This window comes from Arvicola amphibius, chromosome 1, assembly GCF_903992535.2.
Source record: "Arvicola amphibius chromosome 1, mArvAmp1.2, whole genome shotgun sequence".
Classification (NCBI taxonomy): domain Eukaryota; kingdom Metazoa; phylum Chordata; class Mammalia; order Rodentia; family Cricetidae; genus Arvicola; species Arvicola amphibius.
Genome location: NC_052047.1, coordinates 69,058,605 through 69,086,534, shown reverse-complemented (window position 1 = coordinate 69,086,534; position 27,930 = coordinate 69,058,605). Strand labels below are relative to the sequence as shown.

The following is a 27,930-nucleotide window of genomic DNA, read 5'->3' as shown; positions in this document are numbered from 1 at the left end:
CCAGAGGTCTGGATAGATGTCTCAGCAGTTAGGAGCACTTGTGGCTTTTCCAGAGGACCCTGCCGACAGTTCACAACCATCTAGAACTCCTGTTCGAGGGCACCCCAGTGCCTCTGTAATACCAACTGACCTCTGTAAATACCAACTGCATATGTGGTGCAAAGATATACATGTTGGCAAAACATATACACTTAAAAATGATAACTGAAAAATGTATTGTACGAAATTTTCAAAGAATTAATAAAAGTATTTTTTTCTTTTTTAGAAAGAAAAGGGCCGGAGATATGGCTCAGTAGTTAAAAGCACTGGCTGCTCTTCCAGAGGACGCACATTCAATTCCCAGCACCCAAATAGCAGCTCACTACTGTCTGTAACTCTAGTACCAGTGGATCCAACACCCTCACACAGACATACATGCAGGCAAAATACAAGTACATAAAATTAAAAGAAATGAATCATTTTTAAAAAGAGAAAAAAGAAATGCCAATGAAAGAGCGGATTCTTAACCAAGACAAACCAGATAGCCAAACTAACTAAAAGAGAGACTCTGTCAAACAAAAAGATTTTCCAGAATTCAACTTGGAGACCTTCCCGCCTCAGCCTCAGCAGTGCTAAGATTATAACTCGGAGTGACCATGTCGTGTTATCTCTTTTTCATGTTTCTTTGCCTTTGTCTTTCTAGACAGGGTCTCTCTGTGTAGCCCTGGTTATCCTGGAACTCGCTTTGTAGACCAAGCTGGCCTTGAACTCACAGAGATCCACCTGCTTTTGCTTCCCAAGTGCTGGGATTAAAGGCATGAGCCACCACTGCACGGCTTGTGTGTTATCCCTTTTCAACTTTAAAAAGAAAAGTTCTGGCCAAGTGTGATGGGTGGACACCTCTAATCCCAGCCCTCTGGGGGTGGGGAGCAGAGGCAGATGGATCTTTGTGAGGTTGACGACAGCCTGGTCTACATATTGAGTGAGACACTGTCTCAAAAAACAAAAATCACGAAGACAAATTTTGATTGCTTCAAGTACATCTAGTTTCCTACTCTGTCGTTAGCATTTACAAGTGTCAAGGTTCTTATAAGAAATGGATTCTCTCTCAGAGCCTTGGACAGGGAAACTAAGGCGGAATTTATCAATAACCATCTGTTTTTATTATTTGTTTATTATGCATTATCATAAGACAAGTGCAACCAGTTTCCTGTTTATGGTACACAGACCTCAAGTTTTCTACCAAAGTCAGTTTAAGTTTAGAAAGTGACTGTGAAGTTGAGAATGCAGTCCAACTGGTGGAGTGCTTGCCTAGCCTCCCCCAGAGACCTGGGTTTGAGCTCCTGGACCTTAGAAAACTGTCTGCGACATGCCTGCCAAAACCACTCTGGAGGTAGAGGCTGGAAGACAAGAAGTTCGAGATCATCCTTTGCTACATGGTGGATTAAACGTCAGCGGGGACCACATAATAAAATCCTGTCTCACAGGAAAAAACGGAGGGAGGATGGGCTGAGACTGGCACAGCTGTTCACATCAGTAACCACACTTGACTGAGGCAGAAGGATCTCCGTGAATGTGAAGCCGGCAGGGGGAGCTACCGGTCAGAATGGACTCTAGTGTTTAAAACTTCATTGAGAAAAGGCAAGTGGTACCTCTTCTTACTACTTAGGCCTTTGCAATGTAACTTTTTTAAAAAAAATCTTGTTTTATTTTTCTTAAAAATAAGATAAATAAAATATTTAGTGAAACAACTAAACTAAGTCCGGCCAGCTAGCTAAGAAACAGAGGGGACATTAGAAAGAAAAGCCCAGCCTCCCTCCCCTCCTAAGGTACGCATTTTGTTTTTATTGCTCTCAGGCTTTACGCTGCAGCAATAAATGCGCTAATCTTTCTTCACTACGACTCCCTGCAGTTGTATGCGGCGTTAAGTGAAGAGAGCGCCGGTCTCTCAGAAGGGCCTCAGGGCGGCTGCGAGTGACAGTTCATCAAGCGGCGGGCTCATCTGACAAAAGCCACAAAGGTGGCATCGAAAACCTGGGAATCCCAACGTCACACAGGAGCGCTTCCCCTCACACACACGCAAAAGGACCATAAGGAAGGTGTTAGCACCTCCACTGCCTTCAGCACCCCCCGGAGACTGAAAGGATGGAGCTCCGGCTAGTCCCAGGAGGGGAAAACAACCACGAGCCCCGCGGGAGCCCCGTGGGAGAGCACCCCAGCCCGGGGAATACGCGTCGTTCCGTCGGCACCTCAGGCCCCGCGCGCCCCGCGCCGACCAGCAACCCCAAACCACAACACTCGACTCTCGCTCACCACAGTGTTCCTCACGCCTTCCAGCCAGGCGGCCACTTCCGGCTCACGACCATAGAGAACCGGAACAAACGAGCTACTGGCCGGAAGTGAGATACAAAGGCCAGATGCAGCATGGGAAGCAAGGAAGAGGCGGATAAGCGGCTGGGAAACCTTTCTAATTGACCCCCTGAAACTGGGAAACTGTGGCGAAGAGGACCAAGAGCCTGTGTTCCGTTCCCCTCCGCCGAGTTACCTGAATTTGTGATATGCTCAAGGAAGCACAGGAATGTCGCTGTGCCATAGCTTGGACCCTAGTGGATTTGCTTCCTGTGTGCGAGACAGGGTCTCATTCTGTAGCACTGGCTGAGCTTTAACGCTGTGTAGTTCAGGCTGATCTCTAACTCACGGAGGTCCGCCTGCCTTGGCCTCACTGGAATTAAAAGCCTGTGTCACCACGCACGCCCGGCTCTAACTTGACTTCTTGACATTGTCAGAGTTACTACACCGAAGGCGGCAGTTATTCTGCCTTCCACAAGTGAATCACTTTCTTCGTTAGGTTTGATTTTCCAAAGACAAAAATCGTTATTCTAATGTAGTATTTGAAAACTTAAGTTGTTTCTTATCCCTGGTATTTCTGGAGTAAATTCTACTTGGTTGGGGCTTAAAATGTGTATGAATACCGGGTGGTGCAGAAAGTTTCTTCTCTTGCCCTGGGGTGAAGATGAAGATGTCTTTTCTAAGAGATCAAGGGCACGGTACGCCTCAGCCAACTGGAAGCTTCCCCGCCTTAAACAACTGCTGAGATCCCTCACAAAGGAAGACACCACACAACTTACAGTAAATATTTAATTTGGTTCCATCAACTATCCCAGCACATTTCCGTGGTACAGTAACAAAACCATGCTAAGCTGGGGTTCATGAGGTAAGGGGGTCACTGAGGAGACCCCAGAATCACTGAACCCATTCCTCAGGCCTGGTGGTTCTGTAAAACAAGGGTTTGGCTGACAGAATGTCAACTTGGGGAAGAAATTCAAGATGGGAATATAGGTCTCAAGCTGTATTTTTGCCTGGAGGAAGGAGAAAGTACAGAAGAGCTGGAACACAAATTCCAGTTTTAACTGCATTATAGGAAAGAATGGCTAAGCCTCTCCATCTGTCTTAGGGCCTTCTCCCTAAGGAGTTCTGTCATCTCTGGTCTCTTTCAATTCTGTGTTTCAAACCCAAAAGCTGAGTCCTATGTTCCAGCTCCTGGGTTCCTGCTTCAAGTCTGTCTCACGTACCTAAGTCTTCCTCCCTCCCTTCTATCCTTTTCCCAGCCCCTCTCAGAATTCTGGGTCTCCTCCTGACTTCGATGACTTCAGAGTTTATGGCAGTTCCACATTGTTAAGGCTCAGACTTGCTTTTTTAACGAGTAGAGACCAGGGAGTTCCTGGAGGCCATACCTGGTTTGATATCACACCCCACCTCTTAACTACGAGTTATGCCACCTGTTAGGAAACTAAGCCGTGTCCACAGTGTTAGCTGGGGACTTGACGGCCTGGAGACGAGGAGTCTCGGGGAAATGAGTGAATGGCTAAAAGGTTGCTATTCTTCATTACGGGAATTTGAAATGTCTTCCGGCCTGGGAGAGAGGTGGGGCAGGTACAGACAGAACTGTAAGTTCTCAGGAAACAGCTTTTCCAAGCTGAACACAACTCAGCAGAATTCTTCCAAAGCTGAGAGAAAACTATGCCAGCAGGCCTAGAAGTTCCTCTGTTCCAGGTTGATCCAAAGAAGGAAAGGAAGGAGGTGGAGGCAGGGCCAGCCTCACTGGAGAGGGGAAATCTTCAGAGGGATCATGATTCGTGACTCCATGTGTCGAACCAAGGGGACTATGGAGAGAGAAGCAGAGGTTACCAGGTGCCTGAGGCAAGCCAAGTACTCTTGGTTCCTGCCTAAAAACTCTCAAAACCTGTGATGGGAAGAGGTCCCTTCTGACTTCTGAGAAAGGTCAAAAGCATAAGGATTTATGTGGTAATGAGCTGGATGTTGTAGAAAATTTTATTCATTTTCTTATGTATATGGAAAAAAAAACTACCATAGGGCTGAGAGGGAGCTCAGTGGTAGTGCAGCTGCCTGGCATGTATGAGCCCTTGGATTCTCCCCTCGCTTCCAGAACAAACAAAGCACACTAAACCAAATAAGATAAAAGCAAGGGCAAGCCACATTAAAGATAGCATAGGAAGATTTGAAGAAAAGAATTTTGTGGGGGGAGGTCAATGTAGCTTTGGAGCCCGTCCTGGAACTAGCTCTTGTAAGACCAGGCTGGCCTCAAATTCACAGAGATCCGCCTACCTCTGCCTCCCGAGTGCTGGGATTAAAGGCCTGCTGGACCACTGCCCAGCAAAAAAGTAATTCTAAGGCCTAGGGCATAGCTCTGTGATGAGGGCAATGCTGATGAATATGTATGAGGTCTTGGACTCCACCTCCAACACCAACAACCAAAGATCAAAGAGAACTGTAGTGGTACACACTGGCAAGGTGAGAGCTGTAAAGGCTGAGGCTTGATTTAGTGCAACTGCCCCTCATACAGCTAGGGAGGCCATGCCCATGGGGGTATGGGTGTCAACAGAAAGTCCCCAGGAGGTCAGATTTTTTAAAAAAGAATTTAACCTATTTTTTTGTAATGTTATGTCTCTATGTGGGTTCAAGAAATTGCTGTATGTTTTGATGGCAGATCAGGGCAAAGCACTTCCCCGCAGAGACAGCATCTGCATTACTATTTGTGAGGGGCACAGCCGACCCAGGGGGCACATCTCACATAGAGATCACCTGCCTGTGTGAGTCCTAAAGCCTCAGGGCGGATTGTATCATGTGGAATGTGTACCCCACTAACAAAGACAAAAGCCTACTTGGGCACAGTGGTATATGCCTGCAATCCCAGCAACTTGGAAGACTGAGGAAGAAGATCCATGCAGGATGAGCCTGGGCAATACAGCAAGGTAATGCGAAAGGCAATAGAAAAAGTTGGGTGGGTGATGGCGCACAACAGAACAAACAAAGAAAACAGTGTCTTCCCACACTGGAGGTAACCAAGGGATTGCAGCTGCCTGTAGAGATCTGCTTCCTCTATCTCCCAGCAGACCACCTGGAGAGCAGACACCCACCTGCAGAGCAGACCACCTGCAGAGCGGACACCCACCTGCAGAGCGGACACCCACCTGTATAGTAGACGTTTTCATCCCAGCCCCTCTTCCTCCAGGCCGCATTTCGAGTCTCCTCCCGAGACTGCAGATCTTTGTAGGCTGTGAGAAAGGCACAGGTTTATTCCTCAGAGAATCTGATTCCTTCCTCAGCACAGGGACCCTTCCATTGCTCTAAACCCTGCCCTACTATCTCTTCATCCCTAGGTACTCCTCCTTAAACTGTCAATATCATCCAGTTGCACACACTAAAATGATTAATTTCAACTGGGCAGTAGCAGCACACACATGTACAAAGGCCCTGTGGTAGGGATTAAGGATTTTAAAGCATATATGTATGTGGCAATTCCTTTCTATTTCCTCTTTCAAACTCTCCTGTGAACTCCTATATCTGGTGCCCATGTGACATTTCTAGTTGGGAGCATCTGTATCTTGTAATTTTATTGCTTTTATTTATTTATTCAGAGTGAGGAATATATGATGGTCAGGAGATAAGTTGCAGGAGTGAGATCACTCCTGCCATGAGGGTCCTGGGAATCAAATTCTGGTTGTCAGGTTTGGTGGCAAATGCCTTTACCATTTGACTGGCTCAACACCAGCATCCTAAATATAACACTCCCAGAGGCCACAATTACACTTCAATCCCATGACCTAGCTGCTCCCCCTGACCTCCTTGTCTTAGAAAAGGATAGAATCTGAATGCTCTCCTTTCTCCTCCAGCAGTTCATCTCAAGTCCCACCGATTCAATCTTTAGGCCAGTTCATCTGTCTGAGCACACCACTGCCACTACCTGAAGCCAGCCCATGCCTACCTGGTGCACTAAAGCAAGCACCTTCCCATGCCCAGTTTCCAACCTTGCTTCCCTACCAGGCACTCTTGGCAAAGCACATGGTAGCTTCAGAACCGAGATGCTGCTGCTGCCTCCACCCACCACATCCATGATAAACCCCAGCTTTTATTTATTTTTATTTTATTTTATTTATCATCCATGATAAATTCCCACGGCCTGCAAGGCCCAACCTGATCTGGTGGCTGTCCTCCTCCATCCATCCCATACACATACTCTCTTCCCAGTTCCCTCCAAGTCCTCCTCCTCCTTCCCACTCAGTGAAGGCCTCTCACATGCTGCTCCTTCTGCTGCGACTTCCCCCAGCAATTCAGCTGGCTTCCTCGCCTTCAGTTCAGGACCCGTATTTTACCCTCCAGAAGGACCTTTTCTATCCAAACCACAAGGTCCCTGGGCTTCTTTCTTTCATCTCTCTCTCTCTCTCTCTCTCTCTCTCTCTCTCGTTTTTTTGTTTGTTTTGTTTTTTAAATGTATTTAGCTTTTTTTGTAAACTTTATTTTAGGTGCATTGATGTAAAGGTGTCAGATCTTGTGGAACTGCATTTTCAGACAGTTGTTGTGAGCTGCCATGTGAGTGCTGGGAATTGAACCTGGGTCCTCTGGAAGAGCAGTCAGTGCTCTTAACTGCTGAGCCATTTCTCCAGCCCCTTTTTTTGTTTGTTTGTTTTTTGTTTTTCGAGACAGGGTTTTTCTGTAGCTTTGGAGCCTGTCCTGGAACTCGCTTTGTAGATCAGGCTGGCCTTGAACTCACAGAGATCAACCAGCCCTGCCTCTGAGTGCTGGGATTAAAGGCATGCACTACCTCCACTCGGCTCCCTGTGCTTCTTTCTGCTGTCGTCCCCTGCCTAGTCTCCTACAGCATCTATCATCATGTGAATTGGGTCCTTTTTTCTAGTTTGTCTGAGCCTGCATCTTCCTCTGCTAGGATATACAAGCAATAGGAACACAAACACATCCACATGTTTTACGAGTGACAGGGGACAAACAGGGGCCCCTTGAGCATCTCCAACCTACCCCACAGGTGGTGCACCACGTAGAGCTCTCCTATTTGTGAAAAGAAGCCTCCCACTGCCTCCTGGTTCTCTTGACGGTACTTGATGGCCCGAGCCCTGGAGACAGCAGAGAACATGGGACAGAGGCCCAGCCAATGGTCCCTCAAGGTGGCCCAGGCTGATTCACTGGCCACACTTTATGGGTGGGATCAAAGTAGGGCCCAGGGCATGGATTCTGGAGGTGCAGCTGCTGACTGGTTGGCAGCACTTTCCTCTACAGAGTCTGCACTGTGCAGGTGGCTCCTTCTCTGAGATCTGGGAGGAACAGAGCATGCTGGGTTCCCTGTAACATGTCCTGAGAAAGCCCACTGGGAGCCAAATGGGGCAGGGCAGGAGGGACCACCACGTTCCCAAAATGAGTGTTCCCACTTACCAGTTGTTTCCCCACTCAATCATGGTTCCTGGCTGAAAGAGATCCAGAGGAGGAGGAAGTGAGCACCGCCTAGGACTCCCAACATCACAGGGGCAAGGATGGGAAACTAGTCTTCCTCGGAGCTAGGGGCCTGATTCACGCCTGGTGTGCAGCTATGCACAGGAATGCACATACCTCTCTCTGCTCTGAGCTCCTAAGGAGGGAGGAACATCAGGCCCTCCTAACCTGAGTTCTTACAAAGCAATACAACAGCGGGGAAGAAAGCAAGCAAGAGGGGCTCTGTCAGAAGCCAGGTACCTTGAGCTTGTATGTCCTCAGTTCATAGATGTTGGGACCAGCTCTGGGCTGTGGTTCATTCCAGAAGCTGAACTCCAGAAGCAACTGGTTTCTCCTGGACAGCAGCATCTTGCTCCGTTCCTTTCGGAACTCCAGGTACTCCTGAATGTAAGGCATTGTAGGCACAGTAGCCAGGGGGGTTATGCTACCCTGTCAGTGTGCTCTGTGGGTTAGAGGAATCTCCCACACTCCCCTCCACACAGGGCTGGGCTGGAAGCAACATGCACACAGGATGCTGGGATACCTTGTTGTTTTTTAGCTTGTTCATGCAGTCCATGAGGGCTGGATAGCCACCTGAGAACCGCCATAGGTGCACTGTTGGGGATAGGGATACAGGTTAAGGGGCTACCAAGAGCCTGCCTGACTAACCAGTACCAAAGCTGAACTGTGTATGAAGTAGTAGAGCAGGGGTCTCAGTGAGGAGTAGCATTGGGTGAGGGGATGACCTTAGATGCAAGCCCAGGAGACCACTAGCTTTGTTCTGCTTAGGTATTATTCTTTGACCCCTCTAGGACTCAATGTCCTCACTCACAAAATCCCACCAACATATCTAAAATAGCATCAACAAGAGGATTAGATGAGGGCTGGAGAGATGGCTCAGAGGTTAAGAGCACTGACTGCTCTTCCAGAGGTCCTAAGTTCAATTCCCAACAACCACATGGTGGCTCACAGCCATCTATAATGAGATCTCGTGCCCTCTTCTGGCCTACAGGCACACATGGAAGGAATGTTGTATACATAATAAATAAATAAATCTTTTTAAAAAAAGAGGATTAGATGAGGATAGGAGGTAGCTACTGATAAAAACACATGCTTGGCACGCAGAAGGACCTGGGTTTCATCTACAGCATCACAAACAAAACCAAACAAAAGATGATCTGAGTGTCTTCCACCCTAGGAACACTAGGGCTGAACAGAACACTCTAAGCTGATGCTATAGCTCAGTGGTAGAGCACTTGCCTAATAGTAGGTGTTGGGGATTATCATTTTAAGGTGTGCTACTTTCGTTTATGCTGTGGAACATTTGTTTAGTGATGTAAAGATGTGTTGACTTTATGTTGTATTTGTTTAACTCTGTGAAGCTGTGATTCTTTGCTTGTCTAAAATACCTGATGGTCTAATAAAGAGCGGAATGGCTAGCAGTGAGGCAGGAGAAAGGATAGGCAGGTCTGGCAGGCAGAGAGTATGAACACGAGAAACAAGAAGGCTGAAAGAGGAGGAGGAAAGAGAACAAGAGGAGGATGTCGGATCAGCTACACAGTCAGCCATGGAGTAAAGCAAGAAACACAGAAGTAAGGAAAGGTAAAGACCCAGAGGCAAAAGGTAGACAGGATAATTTAAGATAAGAAAAGCTGGTTAGAGACAAGCCAAGCTAAGGCCTGGCATTCATAAGTAATAAAAAGCCTCTGTGATGTGATTTATTTGTGAGCTGGGTGACGGATCCTTCAAAAGAGCCCATAAGGGCCCAAAGAGAAAAACAACCAACAACAGCAGGGGACCTAAGTTCCATTTCTAGCACTGCAAAACACAACCAACCAAACAATTACAAAACAAGAATGTTCCAAGGCAGTGAACTTAAGAGAAAAATAAAAATAAAAACAAAAACTGCCGCTATGTGTGGAGACAGGGACACATCTCCATACATAGTAGTTCCAGCCACTTGGAAAGCTGATGCAGGATGATGCCTTGAGCCAATATCTGAGTAACAGAGGGAGACCTTACCTTCCAAAGGAAGGAAGCAGGCTGGGGATATAGCTCAACTAGTAGCCTGCACAAAGCCCTGGGATCATATTCCCATAAAACTCAACTGGTGACACATTTGGATGGAGACAGGAGGATCAGAAGGTTCTAGGTCAGCCTGAGCTGTGTAAAAAGGGGTAGAGGAAAGAAGGTAAGGGAGGGAAAGGACTGGGATACCCAAATACACCAGCCTGTGGTTAGGGGTAGGAGGATACATACAGAGATGCCAACATACATATGAACTCCTGGTGGATATTCAAGAGACTGTAATTAGAGAGACCCCTTGGGGCTTCGGTGAGAGGCCAGCTCATTCCCACTGAGAACTCTGTGTAGATTTTCCCCCAATCATAATCTCTGCTAGCTTCAATAGTAGTCCCTCAAAAATCCAGGCACTGCCAGAACCTTACTATGTGACCTTGTTTGGAAACAGGTCCCTGCAGATAACTGAGTTAAGCCTACACACCGGATAGACCTTCAATCCAGTCTGGTGCTCCTTATCAAAGGGGGGATGTGCACCAAGGGACATGTGGCTTAGGAGACACAGCTCGGACTGATGTGTCCACGTGCCAAAGAATGCCAAGGGTTCCTAACAGCCAGAAGTTGCAAGAGGCAGGAAGAATTCTCCCTGAGGCCTCAGAGGAAGTCCAGACAGAGAAAGTACCTTGATTTCTGCCCCTGGATTCCTAAGTTGAGGGATGCATCCGGCTCTTGAAGGCTATGGTATTTCATTATGGCCACCCTAGGTAGCTAACCTGACTCCCAGTAAGCCAAGGTGTTGCTCGGTGAGAGAACATGAACTTAGCATACGTGAGGCCCAGGTCAATCACCAGTGAAGGAAAGAGAGGAACAGAAGGAGGGGGGGGGGAGAGAGAGATGAAGAGACAGAAAAGGAGAGAAAGAAGGAGGGAAAGGACATAGTATGGGGATCACAGCTGTGGAGGGCAGAAGGCCCCCAGAAGGTGATGAGGCATGCTAGGGCTGAGGGTAACCAGTTGACCCGGGAATTGATAGCACACATTCTGTTACTGCCCAAGTAACCTGTTCCTCATCTGCCTTTACTGGTGCCTTGATTTTCCCATTTGCAAAATGGCCTGACCCTATGGCTTAAAGGGTCAATTTCAGAGGGAAGTACCATGATTTTTGTATGGATTGCAATCTGTCATATCATGGCAAACTAAGATTGTGACCTATGTGAAATGGGCCAACTTAATGTGAGGAGTTAAGAAGCCAAGAAAGAAGTCTCTGATAATCACAGTGGCTCCTAGAGAAGACAGACTGGTGGTTTGGACAAGTGTCTTCAAATATTTATCCCTTTGCTGATGACTTCATAGAGGATATAAGTCTCAAGATGTACGTCATGTAGGATGTGCTTCATAAAACCAAAATCCATTTCACAGCAAACATGGTTTTAGTTTTCTTTTAGATAAGGTATTTCCAAATAGCCCAGACTGGCCTCAAACTTTCAATTCTCCTGCCTCATTTTTGCAGGAACTGGAATTACAGGCATGTACCACCAAGCCTGGCTCAACCAGTAAACATTTTTTTTTTTTTTTTTTTTTGCCCCGAGACAGGGTATCTCTGTGTAATAGCCCTAGCTGTCCTGGAACTCGCTCTGTATGCCAGGCTGGCCTTGAACTCACAGAGATCTGCCTGCCTCTTCCATCCCCCCCCCCCCCAGTACTGGGATTAAAAGCATGCATCAGCACACCTGGCTTCAACAAGTAAACTCTTAATAGAATGCAAGGAGTTCCACTACTGCCAGTCAAGCTGACCAATGACTAGAGAAACCATAGTACTAAGCTGAAGGCAAATGGCTTGTCTCTTGATTATCAGTTAATGTCTGCCATCGACACAGAACAAGTAATTACGGAGCTCTCTTTGTTCAGATTTCCTATTTTATTTCTTGAGTCAGGGTCTCTATGAGGCCCCACTGGCCTGAACTTGATATGTAGACTAAGCTGGCCCTGGATTTATGGTGAACCTCCTGCTTCTACTTCCCAAGAACTGGGATTACAAATGTGTACACACACTAGGTTTACAGGTTGTTTTTTATTAAACACACATTTATCAGGATTGAGACAGGTTGGCTTATGGGGTGATGGGCCCCATTGCTGGGTGTATGCAAGGGAAGCTCAGAGGATTGTCTGTAATGACTGTACTCGGGAAATGTTTACAGCTGCCTATCAATGGCAGACTCAGCGGACAACCGAAATGCGTCAAAGATGACTGAGGAGCTGTGAATTTTTTGATTGTTTTGGTTAAGTTTGGGTTTAACTTTTTAGACATAGTCTCATTCTGTAGACCTAGCTGGTGTGGCTCTCACTCTGTAGACCAGAGCGTCGTCAAACTCACAGTAATCCTTCTGCTTCAGTCTCCTAAATCCTAGGATTACAGGAGTCAGTCAGTCAGCAGAAGCTTTTAAAACAACAATTTTTTTTCAAGATTAAGTTCATGCGTATGAGCGCTTTGCTTAAATGCATGTGTGTGTGCCATGTGTGTGCCTGGTGTCCATGAAGCTCAGAAGATGATGTAGATTCCCTAGAACTGGAATTATGGATGGTTGTGTAATAGTTAGATGTCAGAATTTGAGTTCAGGTCCTCTGCAAGTGCAAAAAGTGCTCTTAACTGCTTAGACGCCACTCCAGGTCCCAGCATTAAGTTTTTGAAAATAAGTTTTTGAGGGACTATTTACTTTTGAGTTTTATGAGTATAGGTGTTTGGCTTACATGCATGTCTGTGCACCATGTGCATGCATGCCTGTGGAGGCCGGCAGAGGGTGTGAGATCCCCTTGTCACTGAAGTTAGAGACACTTGCCAGCCACCATGTATGTCCTGGGAATGGAACCTGAAACCTCTGGAAGAACAGCCAGTGCTCTTAACCCCTGAGCCATTGCTTTAGCCTATCCTACTCCCAGCATGAAATGTTTTAAGGAGAGGAAATATTTATATTGAGTACTAAGTACTGCAAAGAGACATAGCCCTGACCCCCCCAAAACTCACGCATACGAGAAGGCAAGGAAGTATTTCGGTAGCTACAGGGAGGACACATGATCAGGAAATGAAGAGGTGAAGGTCAGAGCCAGGGATAGAGACTGACCCAGCAATGTTAGTACCTGATCCAGCAAAAAAAATGCAAAGAATCCAGTTTTTCAGAAGGATGCCATGCCTACACCAAAATATAAAACAATAAGACAGGCGAGGACTGGTAAGAAGGCTCAGCAGCCAAAAGCTCTTGCTACGTAAGCCAGACAATCAGGGCTTGATCCCTGGAACCCAAGTGAGAAAGCTAGGTATGGAGGCACACACATGCACAGCTGAAATCTAGCTTGGAGCGCACACAGTGCACACGGAAACAAAGGGGACCCTGCCTCAACAAGGTGCAGACAAGAACATTGTCCGCTGACCTCCACAGGCACACCACAGTACATGCGCACCATGTATACACATGCACCAAATAAAGAAATTTGAAAATAATTTCAAAAGACACATAAGTCAAGTGTGATGGCACATGCCTTTAATCCCAGCACTTGAGAGGCAGATGGAGCTCTATGAGTTTAAGACTAGCCTGGTCTACTCTGTCTTGAAAAACCAAAACCAAAATCAAAAAAAATAAAAAGCCAAGTGATCAGATCATTTCAGTACTCAGGAGGCTGAGGCAGGAAGAGTACGCCCTATAGTCCATTCTGGACTACACAGTGAGTCCCCATCTCAACAAAACAAAAAACAGGGAAATCAAACCAAGTAAAGCAGGCAAGGGAGAAAAAATCGCTTCAGTTCAGCCACCAGAATGGCGAGTAGAGGCGTTCTGTCTTGGCTGACGAATCACAGGCCGGCAGCACAGTGAGCAGAGGGGGTAGTGAAGTGGGACTGTGGACTGGGCAAGGAAGGACTCAAGGGCCCCATGGGCGGCTTGAGAGCACGGAGGAGCCACAAGAGATTGAGTGGGGCAAAGGGGTATGAGAGAAACACACTTCCCCAAACCCCCAGAGACGTTGCCGGCAGAGAGGAGGGCAATCAGACATGCAAGCTGCTGGAGACCCGGACTGGGTGGCCATGGTGGCACAAGGGAAGCTCACCTGCCTGGTCCTGCTCCCCATACCATGTGTTCCAGTTGCCCACAAGCGAGCAGGGGTAGTCCTCATCCAGGTGCAGCTTAGGCAGCACAGCCTCCCTGTGGGAGGGGCACAAGAAGGAGCGGGGCTTGCACTGACCACTAAGGGCCGGGAGGTAAAGGTTCCAACTCGGGCCCCGGGGCTGAGTTTGCCTCTTCTCAAAGAAACGTAGATGGGGAAGACATCATTAAGGCTTCCAGCTCTAGAATCCACACCCTTTGACTTTGGCAGGAGAATGAAGCGGAGAATGATTTAAGGGTTTCTTGGGGAAAGGGGGCCCAACCCCCTACCTCCCAACAGTGGCTGGGAACAGTAGAGGGAGGACTCACGTCAAACTGTTGTAGGCATCCAGACATTCGGGCTTCACATTGTGAACTGCAACACAGGACAGGGAGCAGAAAGTGAATGCATACGGTACTTACATACGCTTGTATGTATGTGTTCGGGTGAGCAGGTCCCAAATAGGGCCAAGGATCTCAGGACAGCATCAGGGATCCTCATCCTCTCATCTCCAGTATCACAGCTCTTCACCCCGAACCCACCCACAAAAGAGAAACCTGAGGTGCAGCTAGCCAGCTTAGCAGCTACTCACACTGGATCTTGTAGAGATTACTAGTCTCCTTTTTGGACAGCAGAGTGGAGTGGGCATCCTTCCGAGGATCCACCTTGTGAACAAAGAGGGAGCGGAACCAGCTGCCTTCACTGTCCTTGGAATAGAAGCTGCAGAACAGAGAGGTTGAGAGGGCCACGTGGAGACACAGGATCCCTAGCCATCCCCCTGCGCCGGTGTGCTGCTCCTTGACCTGATGCCCTACATTTCTGAACACAGGGCCATGGAACCCCACGGCAGTTAGAGTGCAGTGTCATCACCTGGGCCTTCTAGAGATTCCAGCTGCTCAGTCTGCATCTGTATCCTTGTAGGGCCCAGGAGACCAGGAGAGAATTTGTGACTCCCACCTCTCTCCCTTCAGTCCCTGCCCAGGGGTTCTCCAGCCACATATCACAATCTATTGCTAAGAGGAGGGACCCCCAAACTCACCTTGCCTGATGCTCACCAGATGGAACCCTTGTGATGACAAAGACCCTGGTCCACCTAAGGCAAACAATCACTCTACTCCCTCAAAGCAGCCAAAATTCTTCCTTTTGCCATTCTGAGTTCCTTCTTCCTGTTCCCTAACATCCTACACGACTTCTGCAGCAGCAGCAGCAGCTTTTCCTGTGTCACCAAGCCCTTTTCTCTGTACATGAATAAGAGAGAACAGAATTCCCAGAATTCTGAACTCGAATCCTAGGGCCCTCGGGGAGCCCGGTCGTATATCCTTCCAAGTCATTAGCCCCCATGGCATGAGACAACTGTTACCCTTGTGGCTGGAAAAGACTCCAAATTAACCCTGGAACAGTATGACAGTTTATATGTTCCATCAGGTCCTTGACAATATCAGTTCAAGCGCCTTCTACTGGATCTCAGAGTCAACAAATACCCAACCTTTGCACAAACTCCAGAACTTATCACAAAACTTACCACCAGATCCTCACCTTGAGCCCCCTTACAACACCCCCACCCCAGACTACCTGGCTCATAGGTGTTGACAGCTTCATGGTGGCAGGACAGAGCTCAACTGAGGTCCTAGAATCTGGACTTTTTCTGGGTAATAACCTCAAAGGCAGAACTGCCTTCACCAAGGGCAGAAATGTAATTTCTTTTTCACGTAAGGCATGTGTACACAGTCATCTGGAGAGGAAGGGGTCTCCTCACTGCCCATGTTGCCCTGATTAGACGTGTCTCAGAGATTCTGACCCTACTAGAAACAACCGGGCTTCTAACTGAAGTGCCCATTATTCATTGCCAGGCCCACTCTGACATTCTCAGGATAACAACCAAGCTAGCCAACAGCCTTCCACTCCAACCTTAATCCCCAATCCTGCTCTTCCACGTTCTCAGGAAACCCAACTAAGCCTCACCGCTTTCCCCTAGCATGATGGCCACAGATAAAATAGTCCCAGCAGTCGTGATGCAATGGAAGAAGCAAATTCTGTAAAGCAGAGGGGAGAGAGAAGGGGGAGCCTGACGGGCCACCACCCACCGTTCTCTTGAACATATCCTTGCTTTGCCCCTCCCCACTTCCACCCCATGCCTACAGTCTGAAAATGCTCAGCTTTCCTTCTCAATATTAAGAATTAAATGAAAGCATCAAAATTATGGTATGCTCTCCATGCCTGTTTGGCAACCCTCTATCATCTGAAAAGGCTGAAATGATTAATCTAGTTATTTTTATTTTTATATAGATATTTTATGTGCATGTGTGCCCAAGTGTATGTTTGTGCAACATGTGCTAACAGGACCCCACAGAGGTCAGCAGAAGTGTCAGATCCCCTGGAACTGGAGACACGGATGTTTGTGAGCTGCCATGTGGGTGCTGGGATTCAAACCTGGGTCCTCCACAAGAGCAGCCAATGTTCTTAACCACTGAGCCATCTCCAGCCCCCTTAATATAACTCTTAGAAGCTCTTTAAGTTCACACTACTCAGCCCAGTTTTCCTCCCAACTGCACTTTCAAGATCTCACACCCAGGTGTGAAGATGCACCCCTTTAATCTCAGTACTCAGGAGGCAGAGGCAGGCAAATCTCTGTGAGTTCAAAGCCACCCTGATCTATAGAGTGAGTTCCAGGTCAGTCAAGGCTATTAGAGAGAACCTGTCTCAAAAAAGAAACAAACAACAACAAAACATTCACTTCCAGGCTGGAGATGGCTCAGCAGTTAGAGCATTGGTTGTTCATCCAGAGGACCTGGGTTCAATTCCAAGCACCCACATGGTAGCTCACAACTGTTTATCCCTCCTGTCTCAGGAGATCTGGTGCTCTCTTCTGAACGCCCAGGGCACCAAGCATGCACATGATGCTCAGACATACAAGCCGGCAAAACACCCACAGACATAAAACAAATAAATAATGTTAAATAATTAAAAAGAGATCTCACATCCCTCACTCCAATAGCTCTGGGACCTATACTTGGCCTAGGGTTTGGCCACATCTTTCCTGATGACTAGTGTCATACTCTTTACCTGCCTTCCTGAAATCACCGAATAGTGTCATCTTTAACCATTCTGACATGTTATTCTGCTCCTCCTGGTCTTGGTCCCTCCTGCTTTAACATCCCCAAAAGACCCATAAACTCCTCAAATAACACCACTGGACCCTCATGGAAGACTACTGCCTTTGCTTGCCCCAACTCCTACCTGGAGTGCATTTCCTACTCAGCCACTTATTTAAACGGATGCAATTAATAATTTCCCTCTATCCATATTTCCAACAGAACTCTAGCTCCGTGGGCTTCACACCTCTCCCAACACTCTCATAGTCAAATGTAACCCAGATTCACTTCTCTCTATCGCCTCACTCACCAGCGCAGTGTGCAGTCTTGTCAAATGTTGGCCTAGTGAGCCAGGCTCACTTGAATTGTGGCCACAAGAGGTCCCATCCCACAGGAAAACTTTTAATAGCCCTGGCTGTCCTGGAACTCACTCTGTAGACCAGGCTGGCCTAAACTAAAATCTGCCTGCCTCTGCCCCCCAAGTGCTGGGATTAAAGGCGTGTGTCAACAATACCCAACCCAATAGGCATTCTTTAATCATGCGGCTTTACTGTTCTATTAGAGATATCAATAGTGTACCTTTGCCAAACCCCCAATTCCAAGACAACATACAGGTCTCACAGATGTTTACTCTTTGCTCTGCCTGATAAAACTCTAGAAAAAAAACTCAGTTCAATCAAGCCTGACCAACTGCTTGTCCCAACATATCAAGTCTATGACAAAACTATACCTCCTCTCAAAGGAGCCCTTCAAATTCTCCTCTCTCCAATAACTAACACTAGATCCTAATAGACCCAACTGTTTTCTACCTGTATTAGGAAAACCGCTTCAGCCCCTAACACCTCAACTTCAACACCTCCTTAAACAGTCAGGCTCCTATTTCTTTCTTTCTTTTCTTTTCTCTCTCTTTTTTTTTTTTTATTTTTCGAAACAGGGTTTCTCTGTAGCTTTGGAGCCTGTCCTGGAACTAGCTCTTAGACCAGGCTGGCCTCAAACTCACAGATATCCACCTGCCTCTGCCTCCCGAGGGCTAGGATTAAAGGCGTGCGCCACCACCGTCCGGCTCCATTTCTTATCTTCTGACAAGAGCTGCTAGCAGAGAACTAGAACTACAGCAGGAGAGCAGGAGCAAAGGCTGTGATATCTAATCGCCATTGTTCACCTGGCTGGGTTTGGGATAACCTAGGAGACGCACCTCTGGTCATGTCCGTGAGGTGTTTCTGGCGGCTTAACTGAGAAGACTCGCCCGACTCAGTGACTAGAGACCTAGACTGAATAAAAGAGGAAATAGGGGAGGGGGAAAGCCTACTGAGCAGCCACATCAGGCTCTGGCCACCATCGTGGACTGTATGCTCAAACACAGTAGGCCCTTCTCTCTCTCTCTCTCTCTCTCTCTCTCTCTCTCTCTCTCTCTCTCTCTCTCTCTCTGTGTGTGTGTGTGTGTGTGTGTCTTTTTTAAAAAAAAAACTTTATTTAACTTTATTTCATGTGCATTGGTATAACAATGTCAGATTCTCTGGAACTGGAGTTACAGACAGCTGTGAGCTGCCATGTGGGTGTTGGGAATTGAACCCAGGTCCTCTGGAAGAGCAGTCAGTGCTCTTAACCACTAAGCCAGCCCTAGGCCCTTCTCTCTTAAGCTGCTCCTTGTCAGGTATCTGGTCACGGGAAAAGTAGCTGACAGCAATGAGGACTCTGCTGCTTACCTGAGAGAGGGAAGATGGTTAGCGTTTCATAAAGCGAGAAGAATGCTGGCTCAGCTGGGCAGTGGTGGTGCATGCCTTTAATCCCAGCACTTGGGAGGCAGAGGTAGGCGGATCTCTGTGAGTTCGAGGGCTACAAGAGCTAGTTCCATGACAGGCTCCAAAGCTACAGAGAAACCCTGTCTCAAAAAACCAAAAAAAAAAAAGAAAAGAAAAGAAAGCTGGCTTAAAAGCTGGCTTAAACACATCTAACGCCATGGGCTCCTTCAGTTATTGTACATGTATTTGTTCACAGCAAAGAGCAAAAGGACAAGTGTCCTTAGATGGGATGCATGGTGACTTAGGGTGCCTGAGCCAGGCTCTGTGTACTTCACTGCAGGATCTCCATGAAGCCATGCAACCCTTAGAGCGTGGGTTCTACTACTGCCACCTTCAGGATGAAGTAGAAGCTCACAGTTTAAGGAACTTGCCAAGGGAATATGGAACATCAGAGAACAGCACTTTCTTTGACAACCAGTCCCTCAGGAGGGACACTGAAGGGCATGGCCTTTGCTCTGAATGGTGTGACTGACTCCCCAGGAGAAGGTTGTGACAGGGAGGAAAGTGGCTCTATTTGCCCACCAAGACCTTTGCTCCAAAGCTAAGCTCTCAGTAACTCATTAACATCACTAGTGGCCAAGGTAAATATCCAGTGGCCAGTCCTGAAAAGCAAGCCCGGAGGCTTCAAGGCTGGGCAGGGGAGGTCCCTGGAGCTCTGATGCCTTCCTTCTCTTCCTGCCATTCTAATTCTGCAGGTCTGCTTCCCCACAGTTGAGTAAGCAAAACACAGCAGCCCACCCAGCTAGCTCTTTTCTTTTACAGTAATTTTTAAATTTCATTTTATGTATACAGATATTTCACCTGCATGTATGTCTGTGCACCACTTCCATGTTGGCTCCTTGGAGGCCAGAAGATGATATCAGATCCCCTGGAACTGGAGTGATAGACAGCGGTGAGCCACCATGTGGATGTGGGAATCAAACCCAGTTCTCTGGAGGAGCAGCCAGTGCTCTTAACTGCTAAGTCATCTCTCCAACCCCAGGTGTTGGAAATGTTTTATTATATAAGTAAAAATCTAATAAGGGACTTGTTCAGACCCAGAGAGTTTCTCCATTTCAAGCCAACACCCTCAAGCACATTATTTTTTAAGAGATATATTTATTTAATGTGTATGAGTGTTACCTGGATGTATGTATGTATGTACATCACATAGGTGCCAGAAAAGAGCATTAGGGAGGAACTGGAGTTACACTGTGTGGGTGCTGGGAACTGAACCCAGGTCCTCTACAAGAGCAGCAAGTGCTCTTAACCACTGAGCCATCTCTCCAACCCCAAAGTACACATTTTTAAGAGTTCAAATTTTGCTTTTCTAGTGAATTCCTGATGTTCTCCTACCCCTGCCCTGCCCAGTCTTTCCCACGTTGCTCCCTTGTTTTTTCTACAGCAGTGGTTCACAACTTTCCTGAAGCTGCAGAAAGTTCCTTCACTACAGTTCTACATGTTGTGGTGACCTCAGCCATAAAACTATTTTTGTTGCTACTTCATAACTTTAATTTTGATATTGTTATGAATCTTAATGTAAAGATCTAATATACAGGATATCTGGTATGCAACCCTTATGAAAAGGTCATTCGACCACCAAAGGAGTTATAACCCCCAGGTCAAGAACTGCAGAAACATCTAAAACCCTATGCCTGAGGTAGGCATACAGATTTATGGGAGAGGGCTGGAGAGATGGCTCAGAGGTTAAGAGCACTGGCCGTACTTCCAAAGGTCCTGAGTTCAATTCCCAGCAACCAATCGTGGCTCACAACCATCTGTAATGAAATATGCTGCCCTCTTCTGGCCTGCAGGGACATATGCAGGCAGACCATTGTATACTTAATAAATAAATCTTTAAAAAAAAAAAAAACAGATCCATGGGATACTATCTGCCTACCTAGCATGCATGACACCCTGTGTTCGATGTCCAGCACTGCAAAAAAGAAAAAAGAAAAAAAAAATCACGTACCAAAACCAAAAAAACCTGTTTGATTATTACAGTTTATTTATTTATTGTTTGTCTCCTCACCAGATGCAGCCTCACAAGGGTGGATCTGGTATGTTCGGCTGTGTTTCCAGTAACCGGAGCAAGGCTAACACACAGCACAAACTCAATCTATGTTTGGGAAATAAATGAATGGGGCATAGATGCAAACAGATAGACAGACAGATGGCCAGACAAAGACTAAAGCCTAAAAGTAAAGAGAAGCCCTGACCTAGAATGTGGACTCAGACTCGGGGACCTTTCCATTCCAACCATCGCAGCAGAATTAGTGCTCAGAGACTAAAACCTTGTCAGTATCCCTGGACAAACCCAGGTTTCCATGCTAGCCGAGCTTCATGATTCTCACCTACAAAATAGGTGATAGAGCACCGGGAAAAGAGAAAAGGCCTACAGTAACATGCTACTTCTAACTTCCTAATGGATTTCCTCGTTCCCATTTCCTCCTTTTCTTAATCTGCCCCTTAACCTTTATAAAGCATTTTGTTCCTGTAGGGCTAGAACAGAACCCAGGGCCTGGCATATACCAAGCAAGCACTCCACCTCCGACCTACACCCCATTCTTTAAAATGCCGTTGTGGCCAGGTGGTGGTGGCACACACCTTTAATCCCAGCATTCAGGAAGCAGAGACTGGCGGATCTCTGTGAGTTCGAGGTCAGCCTCGTCTACAGAGTGAGTTCCAGGATAGCCAGAGCTGTTACACAGACACCTATCTTGGAAAAACAAACAAACAAAAGCATCTGCACTAGAGACTGGTGCGGGTATCTTCTCTACCACTCTCCGCCTTAAGCTTCTGCAACAGTGTCTCTACTATACCTGGAGCTCCTCAATGTGGCAAGGCAATCTAGTCAGCAAGCTTAGGGAACCTTCTGTCTCTTCCTCCCTCCCAGCGCTGGAGTTACAGCCACTCATCACACCTGGCATCTGTTTGTTTGGAAACAGGGTTTCTCTGTGTAGCCCTGGCTGTAGATCAGGCTGACCTCAAACTCAGAGATCTGCCTGCCTCTGCCTCCCGAGTGCTGGGATTAAAGCCGGTCCTGCACCACCACCTCCCAGCAAGCCTGGCTTTTTACATGGATGCTGGAAATCTGAACTCAAGTTCTCATGATTACACGGCAAGCATTTACAGACTTAGCTATCTCCCCAACCATAAAGGCTTTTTTTCTTTCCCCCCCCCCCCCAAGATAGGATTTCTCTGTGTAGCTTTGGATCCTGTTCTGGAACTTGCTCTGTAGTCCAGGCTGGCTTCGAACTCACAGAGATCCACCTGCCTCTGCCTCCTGAGTGCTGGGATTAAAGGTATGCACAGCCACCACCCAGCCCATAGAGTCTTATTTTTTCACGCCATTCCTCTACTTGGTGCCCACAAAGCAAAGTCCAAATATCTCTGAGTCTCTATTTGCAATTCTAGCTCTCCTTTAAATATGGTAATTCTGGAGCTAGGTTTGCCTACTGCAGCGTTCTCAGACTAACACTCTCAGCATGGCCTAAGAACTTTCTCAGAAATCTCAGGCTCCCCCACAGACTACTGCACAAAAACTCAGGGAAAGGGATTATGAGGCAGGTCCAGCAATTTAACTTTTTATGGGAGTGGGGCAGGGTCTCACTATCCTAGGCTAGCCTGGAACTACCTACACATGACAGGCTGGCTTCAAACTGGTGATCCAATTTTTAAATTCTAGCCTGGAGGTGCTGGAATTACATGCATGCACCATGCATGGCTACAATCTGCATTTTAGAGTGTTGGTGTGTGTTCCTGGTATTGTCACATCTGTGCACACAAGCGAAGGGCATCTGGTTCCTCCTCTATTCCTTTGGGACAGGGTCTCTGCTTGAACTGGGAGCTTGCCCTTTTTCCTCCCTTAGGCTGACAGCCAACAAGCCCCACTGATCGTCCTGTCTCTGTCCACTAGAGTACTAGGGCTACAGGCACATGAGACCACACCCAGCTCGTCACATGGGTGTGGAATCCAAATCTGGGTCTCACTGTAACACAGCAAGCACTGCTAACTGCTACCATCTCTCCAACCCCAATCTGAGCTTTCAAAGTCAACAAAGGCCAGATTTGGTGAAGCATGCCTATAATATTTCAAGGTCATCCTCAGGCACATAGTAAATTTGGGCTATATGAGACCTTATCTCCAAGAAAAAACAAGCAGCAAACAAAAACCCTAAAAATGTAGGCATAATGGCAAACATCTCTTTTTTTGTTTTTGGATTTTGGTTTTGTTATTTTGTTTTTGCTTTTGTTTTTCCAGACAGGATTCTCTGTGTAACAGTCCTGGCATCCTGGAAGTCACTCTGTAGACCAGGCTGGTCACTGCCTCCCAAGTACTGGAATTAAAGGTGAGTGCCACCACTGCTCAGCTAGTGGCAAATATCTTTAATCCCAACCTTTATGAGTTTAAGGCTAGCTTGATCTACATAGCAAGTTTCAGGACAACCAGGGCTATATACCCTGCCCCCAAAACAAGTCTAACAAACACCAATGGGGCTAGAGAGGTGGATAGTGATTAAGAGCACTTATTGCTCTTGCAGAAGACCTGGGTTCTGTTCCCAGCACCCATACCTGGTGGCTCACAACCACCTCCAGCCCCAGAGAACCCAGCTCCAAGAAACCTGATGCACCCCTCTGGCCTATCTGGCTCACACTCAGATGCACATATATACACACACATAATAAATAATGAAAATAGGCTGGGCTTGTTGGTGACATACACCTTAAATCCCAACACTCAGTAGACAGAGGCTGGTAGATCTTTGTGAGGTCTATAGAGAGAATTCCAGGCCAGCCACGGTTACAAAGTTGGACCCTGTATCAGAAACACAAAACAAGGGCCAGAGAGATGACTCAGCCATTAACAGCAATAACTGCTATTACAGCAGACCTGAGTTTGGTTCCCAGCACCACCAGGAACCTCACAACAGCCTGCAACTCCAGTTTCAGGAGCCCTGGCCTTTGCAGGCTCCAGGAGACATGAAAAGTCAAGCAAACAAACACATAAATAAAGCAAATAATTTTTAAAATCTTAAAACAAAAACCCTAACCAAATAAATAACAAGGGCCTATATAGCAAGGAATGGTAGAAGCCACCTGTGGTCTCCCAGTTCTCAGAGGGCTGAAACAGGATGATTCCAAGTTCACCTTAGAGCTGGGCTACAAATGGAGTTCAAGGCCAGCTTGGGCAACATCATGAGACTAGGTCTCAAACGCAATGTTAAAGGGCGAGGAATACAGCATTGTGGTAGAACACTTGCCTGGCATTCACAAGGCCCTAAGTTCAACCCCAGTCCTGAGAAGAATCAAAAAGAGCTGCTCCAGAGACCAGTCCAACCCTTCACCATGGGACTCACCCAATTTCACCTCGGCTGTTCATTAGTTTCACACAGCCCTCCTTTTCCCACAGCGATATAGCGAGCCGCAGACTATCTTCCTTCCATTCCCTAAGTGACCTAGCACAGTGCTTCTGCCACAATAGCTCAGAAATTATTCCACCTAGATGAGAACATTTCCATCTCCTGAGGCAACGGTATCATAGACGTCACATTCACACTGGCAAGTGAAGTCAACAGCCTGATGCCTCTCCAAGTGTGAAGGTTCGAGAACCTCGGAACTTTCTAGACTGGGATGCTCAGCTCTCTAGGTCTTGAAACATCTTCTCAATTGGAGCTGGCTGCCACAGTTCTGCTTATCGAGAGAGAGGTGTTTTCGGCTGTGAGAACCGAGGTTTGGGGCTGCAGGTGTAGCTCAGTGGAAGAGTGCTTGCCTAGCACACATGAGGTCCTGTGTTCAGGCCCCAGTGTCACAGGGGGAAACACATCACAAACACATAAAAACAAGCAGAGCCACCATGACTACTAAAGGCTTGTTGGTAACAAGATTAGTGTAGGAGTACACGAACGTCTTTCTTTCTTTCTTTCTTTCTTTCTTTCTTTCTTTCTTTCCTTCTTTCTTTCTTTATCTCTAAATAATCTTGTTATATATCCCAGGCTTAGCTTCTAACTCATGATCCCCCTGCCTCAGTCTACCAGTGACATGAGTACAAGTATGCACACTGGATAATAGCATTGGTTATTGAGCAGCTACTACATACTATAAGTTAATCCTCACAATACATTTATTTTTAACTTATTATTTCTTTGAGAATTTTGTACAGTATGTTTTAATTATATTCACCCCTCCTTTTACAGTAAAATTTTGAAACAATGAGAGGCCAGCAAGCTGGCTCATCAAGTGAAGCGCTTGCCATGAAGTGTCTTTACCACAGGTCTTTGGTAGAACTGCCAGCCTCAAGAGTGACTCCAGAAAGATAGGGAGCAGGCTGAAGATCAACAAAAAGAGGTGGTCTCGAGTCTCAATATGGGGCCAGGGCAAATAATAATAATAATAATAATAATAATAATAATGCAAACCATTAAGGGTAAGCATCATAGGTAAATGCTGCGTGTCTTCACAGCTCATAGCAGGGATTACCATGCCCACTGTAACAGAAAGACACCAAGGCTCACCAAGAATCATCCAGGATTGCCACATTAGAAGCAGCAGGTGCCTGTAACCCCTCCCCCATCCCGTTGTGACCTCTGGGTGTTTGCCACGCTAAAGATCCTACCACTGTTCCTTTCTCAGCCTTAGTATCTCCATTCATCTGGAAAACATGGTCTCCTAAAGATGATCTTGTGCCAGGCAATGGTGGCACATGCCTTTAATCCCAGCACTCGGGGGGCAGAGGCAGGTAGATGTCTGTGAATTCAAGGCCAGCCTGGTCTACAGAGTGAGTTCCAGGACAGCCAGGGCTACACAGAGAAACCCTGTCTCATAAAAACAAAAAACAGAGATGATCTTGTGGATGGATATGGCTTGGTGGTTAAGAGAACACAAAGCTGCTTTTGTAGAGGACCCGAGAGTTGGTTCCCAGCACATCAGTAGGGCAGCTCACAACTGCCTGGAACTCAAGTTCCAAGGGATTTAGCTCCTTTTTATAGCTCAATGGCACCTGCATTCCTGTGCACGTTTTCATTCTCTCTCCTCTCTACACACACATTTAAAAAAGGAAATTTCTTTATAGAAAAAACCCAGATGATCTTGGGCCAGTGAGATGTAAAGGCACCTGCTGCCAAGACTGACAACCTGAGTTAGATCCCTGGGAGCCACATGTGCCATAGAACAGACATGCATGTGCGTAAGCACACACACACACAAATACAAGTGTTCATTTGCACATCCACAGAAAATAATTTTTAGATTATGTTATGCATGAGTGTTTTGCCTCTGTGTGTGTGTGTGTGTGTGTGTCTGTGCACCACCTGTACACCTGGAACCTATGAGGGCCCAAAGAGGGTGTCAGATCCCTTGGAAGTGGAGTTACAGATGTAACTGTAAGTGGTCACATGTGTGAGCTGTGAATCAACCTGGGTATTCAGAAAGAGCAACCAGTGCTACACCATCTCTCTTGTCCCCAAAAGAATTGTTTTTTGTTTATTTTGTAAGACATGGTCTCTCTATGTAGTCCCATCTGTCCTGGAGCTGGGTATGTAGACCAGGCTGGCCTCCAACTCAGATCCGCCTGCCTCTGCCACCTGAGTGCTGGGATTAAAGGCATGCACCACCACCGTCAGGCTCAAACTAATTTTTTAATGTAAGAAGATTATTTTTTCTGGATATCCTTTCAACTCTCACAATGACAGAAATTGCTTGAGGCCCAGGCTTGGGCAATGGGTAACACAAACATGGCTTCTTCAGTCCTCAACAATCCAATGAGGTCTAGAGATAGTATGGTTTAATAAGCAGAAAGAGCACCAACCTAGTGTACCTGAGCTCCTGGATTCTTTACCCAGACACACAAAACAATCCTGTCAGACAAGTCCTGGTTCCTCCCTCTATCCAAGGTCATCCCTCAACAAAAGGCTGTTTACAAGGTACAACCCAGGCTCTTTCCCAATGTCAGCTTCTCCCTCTTTATCCAGCATGGAGGTGACGGACCCAAGTCCAACTCCGATATCTCCGCTTTCCAAAAGTTCCCGTGCACAGTGATCTAATGGGGGACTCTATGGCTTCACTCCCGGGCTGGGGCAGGAGGAGCGCGGATTCCTTTCCACAGGTGTGAGGACAGGTGTTTTCTTTAGCAAATGTTCTTTGCGCTTATCCTGTCCTCAAACCTGTGAGGGTGAGGGGCTGTAGAAACAGGAGACCGACTAGGGAAGGACAGGTTAGCACCGGGTCAGAAGTGCTCAGGGTGATAAATTCAGAGATAGGGTTAGCACAGGGCACAGCACGGAGGAGGGAGGAGCAGCCCAGAGCCAGTCAGGGGTAGCCAAGCCCTACGGCCAGAGCCGAGCCTCTCTCCACCAGCGGTGGTGCAAAGTGCAGGGTGCATCATGAGACCTGGGTCCTACCTCCAGAGCAGCCTCCACACGGCTCGTAGACTGACCTTGACCAACTTCCACCCCCTTCTGTCGACCCTCTGTACAGTGCAGGGTGAGGGACCACTTTGGAAATTCCCACTGTACCCTAGTCCTCGCCTTCCTCCTACAACTTCCTGAGGGGCCCAGAAGCCCCCAGCGCGTGCTAAATCACAAAGGACAGCCTAGAGGGCTACTGCCACTATCCTCTGCTTTCGCTCCCCCACTCCCCGCTCCAGTGCTCAAGACCTGTCCCTCCCACTCAGCTCATTTTTTATTCTCAGCCCAGACCCAGGTCCTAAACAGGACAAAGAACCTGCCCAGCAAGACATGATAATGCACGCCAGTTATATCTAGGAGGCCGAGGCAAGAGGATTCCGAGTTCGAATCACATGTAGTGTGAACCTGCTTAAAAAATAAAACCCTACCCGTATCTTTTCACCTCCCTCATTCTTTCTCAGACTCTCCTCAGGCCTTCATTCTGACAGCTCCTCCTCTAACCCCTGAATTCTAAACCCAAGAGTCTGCTCTTCATTCCAGCCCCCTCCCCTGCCCCTGTTCCGGGCACGCGGTCGGCCCCTTCGGCCTCTCACCGCACAGCAGCCGCAGCCGCGAGATCCCCAGCGCGGGGTCCCTGCTTCCCCAGCAGCCGCCGTACCGCAGCAGAGATGATGCACAACCGCGGAGCCATGTTGGACCAGAGCAGGTCGCAGGAAGGCCACGCCCCAGCCCGGTGGAG

The 27,930-nt window shown here is 47.3% G+C and overlaps 2 protein-coding genes across 3 annotated transcripts in view; both read right to left on the bottom strand.

The window, feature by feature from the left end:
* Positions 1 to 2,361, bottom strand: part of Thoc5 (THO complex 5) — a 36,771-nt gene extending 34,410 nt beyond the window's left edge. The window contains exon 1 of one of the 2 annotated variants that reach the window (XM_038348434.1): positions 2,293 to 2,361. The gene's annotated coding sequence lies outside the window, so the exon portion shown is untranslated. Of the gene's footprint in view, positions 1 to 2,088; positions 2,240 to 2,292 lie in introns of those variants that run through there. The other variant, XM_038348435.1, reaches the window with a different exon arrangement.
* Positions 2,362 to 3,103: 742 nt separating this feature from the next.
* Nipsnap1 (nipsnap homolog 1) lies at positions 3,104 to 27,930 on the bottom strand. The gene is made up of 10 exons (XM_038319959.1): positions 27,785 to 27,930; positions 14,506 to 14,633; positions 14,243 to 14,288; positions 13,878 to 13,972; positions 8,306 to 8,376; positions 8,023 to 8,163; positions 7,726 to 7,757; positions 7,315 to 7,409; positions 5,472 to 5,555; positions 3,104 to 4,142 (listed from the first exon to the last, which is right to left on the bottom strand). The coding sequence occupies exons 1-10, from the start codon at positions 27,880 to 27,882 to the stop codon at positions 4,078 to 4,080; spliced, it is 855 nt and encodes a 284-aa protein (XP_038175887.1). The 5' UTR covers positions 27,883 to 27,930; the 3' UTR covers positions 3,104 to 4,077.

What these genes read in the sequence shown, in the direction of transcription:
- Nipsnap1 (XM_038319959.1), bottom strand. Translation starts at nt 27,882, where the DNA reads ATGGCTCCGCGGTTGTGCATCATCTCTGCTGCGGTACGGCGGCTGCTG. An exon ending in CGTGGTGCACCACCTGTGGG is followed by an intron (nt 5,556 to 7,314) that starts GTAGGTTGGAGA and finishes CCTTTCTCACAG; the next exon opens with CCTACAAAGATCTGCAGTCT. An exon ending in TGAAAACGTCTACTATACAG is followed by an intron (nt 4,143 to 5,471) that starts GTGGGTGTCCGC and finishes CTCTCTCCATAG; the next exon opens with TCCCCTTGGTTCGACACATG.